Source organism: Nestor notabilis, unplaced genomic scaffold (genome assembly GCF_000696875.1).
Source record: "Nestor notabilis isolate BGI_N333 unplaced genomic scaffold, ASM69687v1 scaffold5457, whole genome shotgun sequence".
Classification (NCBI taxonomy): Eukaryota; Metazoa; Chordata; class Aves; order Psittaciformes; family Psittacidae; genus Nestor; species Nestor notabilis.
Genome location: NW_009936793.1, coordinates 34,869 through 47,843, shown reverse-complemented (window position 1 = coordinate 47,843; position 12,975 = coordinate 34,869). Strand labels below are relative to the sequence as shown.

General features: G+C 44.2%; 1 protein-coding gene across 1 annotated transcript in view; it reads left to right on the top strand.

Annotated features, from left to right (window-relative positions):
- Positions 1–1,963: 1,963 nt before the first annotated feature.
- SYN3 (synapsin III) overlaps positions 1,964–12,975 on the top strand; it is a gene marked incomplete at its 5' end in the record, with an annotated part of 31,348 nt that continues 20,336 nt past the window's right edge. The window contains 2 exons of the mRNA XM_010018525.1: positions 1,964–2,026; positions 11,468–11,610. Of these exons, the coding sequence (XP_010016827.1) occupies positions 1,964–2,026; positions 11,468–11,610 (206 nt within the window). The remainder of the gene's footprint in view (positions 2,027–11,467; positions 11,611–12,975) is intronic.

Below are 12,975 nucleotides of genomic sequence, written 5' to 3'. Positions count from 1 at the left end.
ACACACTTCTTTGGCCTCCCCAGTAGGGTATCAGGCCAGCTCACTGCATGCACTTTGCTTTTCCTGTGCAGTAAGAACAGTTGCTGCCTCTGCTCACAAACAGGGAGCAGAGGCCAAGGCTTGCAAGTGTTTTGGCTCTAACAGTGCACATGAGGCATGGATGGCAGTGCTGGGAAGCAAGCCAGGTCTCCCAGAGCCTGGGCAGCTGGGTGCCCTAACTGCTAGGTTACCTTTCATCTTCCAGCATGGTCCATCCATAGCCCTCTCTTCAGTGAGCCTCAGGTGCAGTCCTCCACTCGTTCATTTATACCAGCTGCAAATTAAGTTTCAGGCTCTTACACTGAATTAGAGAGGCAAAGGGGAAATAGAGCAAAAACTCACGTGCCTGGACATACGCTTAATCATGGGGCCTCAGGATGGGCACGTATCACAGTCACTTACCTCATCTGAAACAGTGGGTTCTGGTCCCTAACTGTGCCAGGACTGTGATTTATTGCAGCTGTGTGTCCTTCTGTGGTCTGAAGAGGATCCTCCAGCTTTCTGCTTGAAGAAAGCCCTCTCAAGTGACATAAGCTGTTGGAGAGCACGATGCACTCACTGCTCTGCTCTCCTGTGACATTCATTTACATAAGCAGCTGAATAGCAAAACATATCAGTATTCATTGCTAATTTTGTTATTTATAGTGAGCCACAGATGGAGACTGCAGCACCATTCTATCTTTAGGGCACAGCGCCTGCCTGTCCATACAGACAATTGGCAATTAGCACAAGAACAATTTGTTTATCTATTCTTAAACTTAAATAAATAGGAAAGCCATTTATCTGTCAAAATTTAACTCCCTCCCATTGCCAGATCTCCACGTTAACTGCTTAATGAATAGAGCTCATTGCTTCAGGCATTTAGGTAAAGAGAAAAGTATCTTCTAAAAGAATTCCCATTAAAGAAAATGAAATATGCAATAAAAAATAACAGGTTACGTAGTGTATTTAGATCACAAGAATCAGGAGTGCAGGACAAGGAAAAGATCACAGCAATGTCAAGCAGAGGCATAGAAATGGACCAACCTGTATGCAGGGGACGTGTGCTATATATATTATCGCGGTTACTCCTGTCTAGTTTCTTCCAGTCCAGCCACCCAGCTCTCTGAGTGCCAAGCGAATCCTTGTGGGAGCATGAAACTGGGGAGTAGAAGACAGAGAGGATACTTGCAGTTCTCAAAGTAAAATCCCACATGTGCACTAGGATGCAGTTGCATGGCTTGGATGGCAGGACCCTGCCCAATGTAAACACCACACAAGCCAGGGAGAAGACATAACATATATTTTTCTATTTTTATTGCTGATTCCAACCCTTCTTTATTTTCTTTTATTGCCTATACCAACCCCTGAATTTAGAGAAGAGGCTTTATGAATTGATGGACTTTGTGAGTTGCACCCAAGGGTTGGCCCCTGTTCCTTCTCTCCTTGCTCCCACCAGTGGGAGGGAAATGGGAGCTGCTGGAGGACTGCTCATGCTCACATTAAAGGCCAAAGTAGTCTGTGTGGAAAAACAGAAACGACTAACCCTTGTCTTTCCCACAATTCAAATATTCTCAGCATCTGAAAATGTTCACTGACTCAAGCTCGCAGGTGCAGCTTCTTTTACATGCATATGGGTGTACACACATCCATACGCACAGGGTGGGAAAAGCACTGGTTAAAAATAAGGTTTTAGAAGTTACTGCTATCAGGCAGCAAAGGTGGGTGAGATCTGAGAAATTCTGCCTGGCTTCCATTTGCAATCATATTGGTCCAGCAAAGAGCTATTTACTTATTGTGCTACCTGGACAATCTTTATTTGACCGTTTTATTCTCCTGTCAGCATACAGGAATGGGGTGAAAGCTACTAAATACAAGTAAATTATTTCAAATGCAGTGGCTGGAATGAAATAACTAATGAGAAGCTCCTTCTTTTGTCTTTCAGGTCACAACACCAAACTTCCCTGTAGTGGTCAAGCTGGGACATGCTCATGCTGGAATGGGAAAGGTAAGTAAAAGAAAAAGCACTTATAGCTCAGGAAATAGATATATATGTGGCACAGCATTCCTGTGATTGTACATGGCGTGTGGACAGCCAGAGAAGGGGTTAAACCTCCCCGCAGCCTATCTGGGTTGCACTGGCTGTTCCTGTGGGAGAAAAGGCCTTTTTCCGCTGTCACGCACTCGGAGACAGGCAGTGGTATTGGGTTAGAGGCTGTCTGGGATGAGGGAAGGGGGGCTGTGAAGAGTGGGGGAAAAGCTGGCTGGGCTGAAGTCATTAGGCTCGTCTTTTATATATTCTCTCCTCTCCTGAAAGTGGTAATGTTGTTTATTCAAGCACCTGTAATGTGCAGCTACACCCCACAGCTCTCACAATGAGGAGCAGTGGCACTGGTCTTTTTGAGCGCATTATGATGACCTGATTCAATAAAATGGGAGCCCTTCAGTTATTTTTTTCCTCCTTGCAAGGAAGAACAAGACCTTACAAAGCAGAATGGCTGGTTGCCTGCCAAGGAATCCTGAAAAACATTTCACTCCTCAGAAGGACCTGTTTGTTTTTCCCAGGCTCTCTGGGATCTTTATTCCCCCAGTGAATTAGCAACCACTGTTTCTTGGGGTGACTGGGTTCCCCTTTCAGTGAGGCATCACCAGCACATTCCTGCGGCACTTTAGCCTCCTCTTTCTTGTGTATATCTTTTTAAAAAGCATCCCCTATCTGCCTAAAACTTGATTTGTTCACAAGTAGGAAATTGTGACACATCATCTCTGAATCCAAATGGGTGGTACATGAACTTTGTACCACTGTCACAGTGCTTCCCTAGAGCAGACAGACTTCCTCCAGCCTCACACTTCACCTGAAAATTATATATAGCATGCCAGACTTAAACGTGGTACAGCTTGTTTGCTTGTGCTCTGGAAACAGGAGCTCCTTCTGGCTTCCTGGATTGCACGTGGAAGCTCTCATAATCTTTCTTGTTTTGGTTGCAGTGATCCCCTGTCTGGATGGTAGTTGCTGGAGAGGAAGTGGGCTCATATCCCTGGGCCAGTGGTGAAGTTGTCTTTCAGCATCAAAGAACAAACATTTAAATAAGCAGGAAATGTTTGTTAAAATATGGTACTGTGTGTGTTAAACAGGCAGAGATGTCATTGAATTTGAGTACATGCAGACAGCCTAGAGCTGCTTGTAAAGTGAGACACTGAACATGTCCCTAGGAAGGATTTCATTAACAAAATCCTACCAGGACACCAGGAGGAAAAAACCTTTCCCTGAGGAAAGGTTTCAAGTTCCTTGATATCCTGCAATCCTGGGTCTCTCTGCTCTGCAATTTGACCTATAATGTGGGGAGGGCTTCATGTGTCTCTCTTGTGCATAAAGGGCTCTCAGTGACTACAGAAATAAGTGCAGAATCAGAGAAAAGTACCCCAATCTTAACAGTATTTCCGGACAAAACTCTCAGCAGAATATTTAGCTATTGTCTTCTGCACCAGACACCAGATCTTCTTCCACCTCTCACTTTCCCTCTTACTTCATTCTTTAATGATGTTGATTTTTGCTGTCACAAGTTATAGAAGAAAAGCATTTCTACTCAAACTCCAGGCATAGTTGTATGCAGAGGTACAAGGCGGGTACATAAGAAATTGTTCCAGATGAAGATAGGCTGACATCCAGCATCTTAGAAGAAGAATTGGCCTGAGGCCAAGTTTACTTTCAGTCCGTTATGAAATTAAGAACTACAAGCAAAGTCTGATATGGATTTGGGCACAGAGTTTCAACACTGCTCTGTTCGATGGATGAGGAAGGAATGGGAAGGAAGGGCTGTTGACCTTATGGTTTTAGTTTGGGCCCTTCTCCAGCCACAAGCAGCCTGAAGGAAAGTTGAGACTGATTAAATTAGTCTTATTGAAGTCTCACTGTATTTCCTTGCAGAGAGCAAAAAGAGAAGAGAGAAAGTGAAAATAAAATCAAGAAAAAGTTTCTTGGTTTGTAAGACAAGTTACAGGAATTTGTTTCGTGTTGTTTTTAAGACAATAAGGTTCAAGCCCAAGAGGAACTGATGGAAAGAGACTGATAGAAAATGTTAGGAGGAATACAGATAAGCAGAACTATGGGTATACTAGAAAAGTAACATTTCTAAGTAAGCAAAATCAAACCTCCAATTAAGTAATTCAGAAGAGGAAAGTTTCCAGGAGACAATGTGGTTGTTTTAACTGTCATAATGTAAAAGCAATAACCAATGATGATAAGGAGACTACAGAGAGATAAAGGATTTCTTAGCTTTGGTCTTCAGAAGTAGAAATGATAGCAGGAAATAGCGGGTCTTTATCTGTAAAATATAAGTAATATGAAAGGAGAGAGATTTGCTTTTGGTTTAGATGAGCATAAGAAAGTAAATGTTAATAAAGCACCTACATCGGGTCATGTTTTCTATAAAAGCAGTGACTGAATAAACAAAGGATAAAATAACCAACCTGTTAGCCAAAGTCCACATGTGAATATAAAAATAGTACTTACTGCAATAAACAATGCCAAGATACCTGTAATGGGTGCTTCAAGGGATGTGAGCATTCAGATTACAGCCTCATTACCAGCAGAAATTGTCAAGGAAGTACTTACATTTTTCTTGTTATTAATGATAAAATCACACGTAATGGGAGGTACCAAAACTTAGAAGAATGAGCAAACATGAGAAGTCCACTGTTATTCTTTGTTTGCACTGAGGCAGTGGCCAGGAGCCAGAAAAACTCTGGACACAGGAAAGGCCTCTTCCCCAAAAAGATCCACCATTGACTTGCAGGGAGATTTGTATCGTTTCACAGTTCTTCTCCAGTTTCTCTCTGCTACAGAGCAGAGGGATTACAATGATTACCTTATTCTTATTGCTAATTCATGTTCCTAAGGCTGTTGGCACTATAAGAAGTGCCAAGTGTTCATTATTTTGCAATAATAGCTAGAAAGACTATAATTATAATGTCCAGACTCTCATTTTCACATATCATTTGTTTTCACATTTACACAGAATTCACTCACCACATTTTTTTATCAGATGGTTGAAGATAAAATCCTCAAAGCTGAAATAACCATGTTAGGACTTGTAACAAACACTCTCTACTGTCTTTAGTTTGGAAAAGGAACAGTTAGTATTCAAGCTCAGAACCAAAAGGGGCAGCAGGATACCATTAACGATAGAAATGCTCTTGCCAAGTGCATGTAAAGCGGAGGTGAAGATTAATAAAGCAAATTTGCAATAAAAGGCATCTTTTGAAATTTCCATTGAGAAATCCAGAAACAACAGTCTCTCTACTGACTTGAACAGCGACACCAGGAATAGCCTTCACCCAGAGACGAAGGGGCCCCATATAGTCTCATCTCAAGTAGGACACATGGCCCTCAGCCTCAACCATAACCATCATTGTATCTCTTTTAAAATTTGGAGCTACTTCGTATTTTGATGGCACTGGAAAATCATAATAAATGTTCTCTGTACTGTTCGTCCAGGACAGTATCAGTACAAATAAACTATCTGTAGAAATACTGCTTAAACAATGGTTTACAATGGAGTCAGCAGAGAAGACCTTTCTCATGTTGTATTTAACATGAGGCCAGGCTCATGAGGTCAATAACACTCAAGGACTTTTCCAGGGAAACTGTGGGTGGATGCTAAGAGAAGATGTCGTTCTCTGTGCAGAACTTTTGTTCACCCAGCAGCTCCTAAGAGGTCAAGACACTTTTAAGCATTGTGCATTTTGAGCCTATCTACCCCAGAAGTGACTGAGCATCTCTGCTGAATAGGGTGAGCACTACAGTGAGAAAAGAATAACACTTCATCCTGACTCCGGATCTCATAATGCCAGAGCCCATGGAAAAGAATAAAGCTCTGAGTGTTTTTATATCTACCATTTATGTGCTAACATGACCCTAAAGTGCCCTAGGAACAGAGCCCAGTACTGCCAATTCACTCAAAGAACCTCTTCACCTCTTCCTGATCAGATCATGAGAAGGAAACAACTGCCAGATCTGCAAGAGGAAAACCAGTATCTGTTCATGTGGCTTTATGTCTATTTATATTAATTAAATAAATACACATATTGCTTATCTTTATTTTTAGACCTCTCTAATTAGGCAAATTTAAGTCACCTCCTGTCCCCTCCTGCCCCATAATTATGAAAACACCTCCCCAGTACAAATCCTGGCCCAGATGAATTTATTATGTTGTAGAAGAAAAACTTATTGTTCATAATAATGTGGTCAGAGTTATTTTCTCTCTTACTGGATGGGAAAGACTTCTCTACTTTCTTCTTTTTTTTTTTCCCCTGGTAAAAATATACCACAAACTAAACAGAGCCACTCTGTACTGTAAAAGTACTGCAAGCTTTTTATCAGGAAGGACAGCTCGTCACCTTGTCTCTCTTGGGCCTGGAAATAGAATGTTCCAAAAGTGAGAGCTTTAAAAATCCAGTGTGCTAAAGAGGAAAGGAAGGGGAAAGGGCTACCTCGGTTTGTCAAGGAACAAATATTTTCTTTTACAGGGGGCAAATAATGACTTGACATATAACATTCACAACACAGCAGCCCAAACACTGCGTTCCCACTGACTCATGAGCAAGGAGGTACCACCCATCTTGAAAATAGCATCCCCATTTCTTGCACCTTAGTCTGGAAGCTTTTACTGGGGACAGAAAACGGTGGCTGATCCAGGGCACCAAGGATCAAAGCTGCCTGGATCTGGGGCTGAGAAGTTCTTCATTAGGAAGTTAGTAGGGATTATAAGGTTTAAGGCATTAAAGATAGTGTAACACATGGAGAACTTCAGCATAAGGATCATAAGGAAATGCAGAATCTGTTGTGCCTTCATTATTTTGCAGTGGGTCAAAGTCAGTCCTAAACTGTGTGTGTGTTGGTTGGATCAGGTGTTTTCTGAGAAGGGGAGTGTAATATGGAGTAGAGTAAAGGAGAGACTCAGGAACCCCTCTGTGCAGAGCCATGCCTGAAGACCCGTTGTCCCAAAATGGTAAAGTAACTACAGAAAAGTTAAGTGCAGGTCAAAATGGACCAAAAAGCACAAATTTTACCTGGCCATGCCAGTTACTCTGGAGGAAAATAGACTGCACCTTTTCACAAGCCTACCAAGACTCAGTCAAACATCACGTTGCCAAGCCCGGCCTTGGCTCAGCCTTGGACACTTACCTTCCAGCTGAACCTGAGTCTAACCCCAGTTTGGACACAGAAACTGCTTCTGCAAGCCATCTCCAAAGTGGTGTGGGTTTAACCTGAAAGGCAAACTTACCTCTGGATGACACTCAGAGAGGCAAGGCTAGGGCAGCCCTAGCAGTCTACTGTAATTATGCCCCTTTGGCTGACTGACTGTTCTTTCATGTGGTCAGGTAATTAATGAAAGCAAAAGGGGACTGTGAGGCAATACAGTGCTTAGGCTAAAGATGAGAGAGGAGTGCCCCAGCCCCGGCACTCTGGTGTCCAGGAATATCTGGGATATACTAGAGACAGTAGATTCAGGAACTACAAGTCAGATTTCTACCCAGGAACCTGCACTCACACAGATCTCAGGAATGGCTCAGGCTACCCAGAAAGTATCCACGGTGGGTTTTTAACAGTGCCAGGACCCACTCTGCAAAATCCTGTCTTGTAGGAAGGCCTCAAACGAAGGTCCATAGGAGAGATGGAGCAGAAGTGTTTCTTTCTGGACTGTCCCTCACACCCTCACTTTCCAGCCAGGGCCAAGATCAGTGCTTCTTGGTCATGAGGATGGAAATGGGCACCAGCTCCAGACCACATAGCAGACCACTTATCATCAGCCTCTGGGATGCCACCACAGGGCAAAGCAGCAGTCACATCTGCATGTGCATGCCTCCGGGGATCCAGCAAGACTTCCCTCTCTAACGCAGCAATGGGGAGCATGCTAGGGCACAGCCAATGCCTGGGTTAGAGAAGAGAGCCAGAAGGGAAGGAGGGACTATCCCAGGGAGCTTTCTTACTCAGAAAAGGCATTTGTCAACACACTGGCCCAAACTCTTCACAACAGGTCACTAAAAAGCTACAGCAAACAGCAGCTGATGGCTCCAAAATGAGTCTATTGCTGCTCAAACAGCCAGCACAGCTAAGCAAATAGGCCACCAGGGCAGGGGCTGTGTTTGCACTTGCTGTTTGCACTCCTCTATGCAGCTAATGGGATATTGCATTTATCCTAAGAAGGTTACAAAAAAGAGAGGAAAAAAATGGCTTCCTGTTGATCTCTTTCCAACTTCTTTTCTCAGTTTCATGCATCGACCAACCTGCCATCTTAGAAGACAGATTTACCCCTTATTAGGCAAATTGCTAACTGTTTGCTTTAAAATTATTTTTAGTAGTTCATTCTTAAACAATGCCCTCTGGTGTCACACTACATCCACCCTGGCTTTGGTTATCTCTGAGTTTTTTCTCCTGTTAGGAGAATGGATATTTTATTGATATGTAAAAGGGCTACGAAACAGGAGGAAATTAATTATACAGAATTTAAAAGCAGAAAGCTAATAAAATGGTGGACTTAATAGATAAGGCAGGAAGATAAATCTAATCTGACTGTAACTCAAGTGCTTCCTGATCATGAATAACTGTACCCTGGACTAAACCAGTATTAACCCAGGGCACAGCTGTTATTTTGTCGAATTTGGCCAACTCTTAACAATTAACAAACAGTGGATCAGATTTCAGCTTTGGTGGGGTGATTATTTTGATGCCTGGTGGGAAATAAGTCATGATCTCCTTAAAGGGGACCTCTCTGAGGTGCTTTCTCTGAAAAGTCCATGGGAAGAGCTCTGGTACAGGCCAGAGATAGATGTCAGAGGTGTTCCCTGAGGACTGTGCAGTGGTGTGGCACTGTGGGAGTCATCTTCTTTGTTTTCATTTCTTACTTTGTGTCCTTGGTGAGTACTCCTCCTCTTTATTTACCCGGCCAAAAATCCTCAGGGCCATTGGAGAAAGCACATTCAAATGCTTTCCCTCTCTCCCCATAGGGAGAGGGTGATGGAGAGGAGGAAGAAATGGACTGTTCCTTCCCATAGCATGCCATACTTTTTTTGGGAGGGGATGAGGGTGGGAGGGAATTATTACAGTGAGCATACAGCTAGCAATAACAATAAGGTCTAATTCCAGTCTGGAGGGGGAAGCAGCATCCCTTCCTCTGCCTCTGGTACAAATGTTCCTGGGCTGCAGACTGAGGATGCAAATGGTTCTGCTGGGCCCCAAAGACATCTGCTGCACAAGCATAGCACTTTGTTTCAGATCCCACAAATGTCCTTATTCCAAGTAGGCCATTGTATAATGGCTATTGTCTTTCCCATTGCCAAAAGGGTCTGGGAGAATATGCTGTAACACCGTGCATTGCCTGCCCATACAGTCCCTCCTGTGATCATCCCGTCAGGGTGGGTCTCTTTCACTTGATGTTATTCAGCCCAGCCCAGCTCTTACCTGTACAACGAGAACACCCAAAATACCCCCAACACAGCCTGCATTGTTCCCCCTGGGATTTTACAAGCTGTGCCCAGGCTGGGGGCTCCCCTCATGTGAGGTGCTCCCCTCTCCTGCTCCTCCTGCTGCCTCCAGGGCATTCCTACCACCTTGCCCTGCCACACCCGCACTGCACACAGTCCCACACGCACACAGAGGGGGACAACACAGCCCAGAGCAAGGCTGCTCCTCCTGGATGACGTGCAATGGTTGCCTTTACATTTCCCCTTTGTGTTTGCTATTTCCTTTTTCTTTTCCTACCCTCCCACCCCACAGACGACTGTCTTCTTCCTCTGCTGCTTTTCTCAGTGGTCCCTGAATAATGAAAGCACAGTTCTCACCACAGCAAAAGGGAGGAGGACTAGTGGCATTTGGCATTCAACAAAAGGAGAAGTAAAGACAAGGTCTTTTTTTCTTCTTAGTCAGGCATCTAGAAATGGTCACAGGTCAAACTAGTTGCACTTTTCACCTTCCCCACAACCTGTCCGGTTCTCAAGAGCTTTTCTGAGCCAGGATGTGGCTGCATCTTTGGCTTATGTTACAGCTGGCGCTTACACAAAACCATCTAAACAGAATAAAACAGGTTCGCAACAAGCTTGTCCTCTGTTCTCTAGTGAAGATGGCTCCTGCCCTCTCATGGTTGAAGGCAGATATGTAAAACCACTTTGTTTGTTCTTTGCAAAGAAACACCAAATATCACTGCATGCGTTTCCTTAAGCTGGCTCCACATAGTCTGGCACCACCCTCCTTTAACACACACTCACACAACTGGAAAACTCTTCCGCGGCAGAGACCGACAGGTTGTCACGAGCAAGTAGACACTTTGCAATCCCCATCTGCGGCCTCAGAGTGTTACTAAAGTACAAAGTGTAGGTAATACGTAAATGAAAGCCACTCACTTGCTCATCCTTTTCACACAGTGTTGGTCTATTTTCCACCAATTAACCCACCCTTCCTGCATCCGTCTGGCTCTGAGGAGCAAGACTCACATGGGCTTCTCTGATGCACCAAACATGTTTTTGCCAATAGACTAAAGGACAGGGTCGATGGTATGAATGACATGGAATTGTTCACTATGTCCTCATTACCTGCTTGTGCAGATTTTCTCTCTCAAATCAATGAGCTTTTGTAGACATTTAATCATATTGTTAGAGCTCCCACTCACTGGTTTGGTCCTCCCTTCAGTTTTTTGGGTTTTGGGTAAGATACAGAGCATATCTCATAACTGAATACAAATCTGTGAAAAGCCAGATTCTCAGAAAAACTCCAGCTCATAGGCCACTGCCCTCTCATTTCCAAGTGCGACTCAAGTCTAACACCCAACCAGCTGTCCCACACGTGTGCCTGTGGCACTGCACTCACACAAAATCTCCCCGAGAATCACGGGCTCCCTCACAGACATCTTTTTCCTGCAGACCTTGCTTCCAGCCAGGAGACCTGCACAGCTCCTCAAAGAAAGTCTGGAGGGGGGTTAATGTGAAATGCCAGGGAACTAAAGCCTAGAGGATGCAGACAACCAGCTCTCTAGTTGATTTCCTGGCATTTGTTTATATTTCCTGACCACCCAAAATACTGTTTTCATCCATCCCAACATGGGAAATAGCAGTTCCAGTGTTTGAATGAAGTAATGCTCCTAAGGAGATCAAGTATTTTTCTGAAGTATCATAAAAGCAATGAGCGTTAGCAAGAGCCATCTGCTGCTCTGGTGCCAGGTTTACCAGGGCTTGTGCACAAGAAAAGAGAAAAGGGTTGGTTTGCTCTGGGTTAGGTTGGGTTGGGCTGGGGAACTTCTGTCTTTAAATCACACAATCCCTGCTCTGTCCTCAGCTCCAACTGTGTGGGGTTTAGCTGACATTGTGCCGTTCAGGCGCAGAGATGAGTTCTACTCACAAAGTATTCCTGTTCTTTTTGCTCTTTGTCACTTTTCCCCATATTTTGGCAATCAAGGTCAAAGTTGAGAACCAGCACGACTTCCGGGACATGGCCAGCATAGTAGCCATGGCAAAAACCTACGCCACCACCGAGCCGTTCATTGACTCCAAGTATGACATCCGAATCCAGAAAATCGGCAGCAACTACAAGGCTTACATGTGAGTGCATGGCTATGCCAGAGCAAGACGGGGGGAGACAGTGCTGTGGATGTGACTGAGTCGGTGTCTGCTCTGGGCAGGAGTAGGAAGCTGACTTAATTTCCTTGAAGAATAGCCCTTCTGTTCTCCTCCCACCTCTGAACCCAGATCCCTCATCCACCCATCATCTTCTCCATTACTCACCGTCAGCTCACTATTTCTGGAATGTAAATCTCTACCTGTTTCTGAGCTTGACTTAGTTCCCACTATAACAACTGTGCTTTGCCATCACCTGTGACCTCCTCCTCCTGCTGTCAAAGGGCTCATCTTTCCCAGCAAAATCCTCCCTGTACCCTCTGCCGGGAACCGAACCCACCCCATTCCCCACATAGGGAAAAACAATAAAGCGGATTGAGCCAGCTGCAGGTCATGGAGTCCTACAGTGTCCAACCCATAGCAACAGCCCATCCTCTCCCCAGCTGGAGCTGATGGCATCACAGTCACATGAGGAGCACACAGCTCCAGGTACAAATGGCCTCAGCCTGGCCATTTTGCAGCTGTGCTCCTTGAAGCATACAAAGAAGGGAAAGGAGAAGGAGGGACATACCCTGCCCTGTGGGGTTGTGAAGGAGGTGGCATGAAGGCAACCCACAGCACTAGTACACTTAAAAATATTAAAAAGCATTCAGCCAAACTTCAGTAGTAGTCAAGCTCAGTTAAAGATGAAACCACAAGAGTCAGTAAGACACCTGTTTCTCCTTACTGCAAACCAGTAGATGAGAAAAGCCAAATAGCACAGCTTCTCCAGAAGCTCCTTATCCAGCCGCAAAATTCTGGACAAGTAGACAGCTCCAGGAGTACATTCTTTAGGTCGCCAGATAAATTGCATATGTTGCCTAACACCCGTAACACTGTGAGTTCTCGGTCCATGTTTACAACCCCCTAGGCCATAATTCTGGTGGAACATAGTTAAATAAGATAATCAAATGTACACGATCACATACTTTTCAGCTATAGCTGCCTAAAATTCCCAGTTGGATTCCTAGCACTGAGGTATTTAAGTAACTAGATAATGACTGAGTCACATTCTTCATGGAAAGGACTTGTGAGACACTTGGCCACTTCATGAGAACTCAGTGAGAGAAAATTTGTTTTGAATCTTAACAGGTCAACAATAGCACAGTTGCCTAATATTACATTAACATCTCAGGGAGACTGGCGCAAATTGGCCAAAGGAAGGAAGGTTTAAAATATCAATTAAAATTCCCTATTCCTGCCAACCTACCCAGCCTTGGCTCCAAAGCCTGCTCCCAGCCTGCCTTTAAGTGAAACAAAGGTCCAGTTAGCCTGACCATATCCTCTCCTTGTTTATTATTCGCACTCACC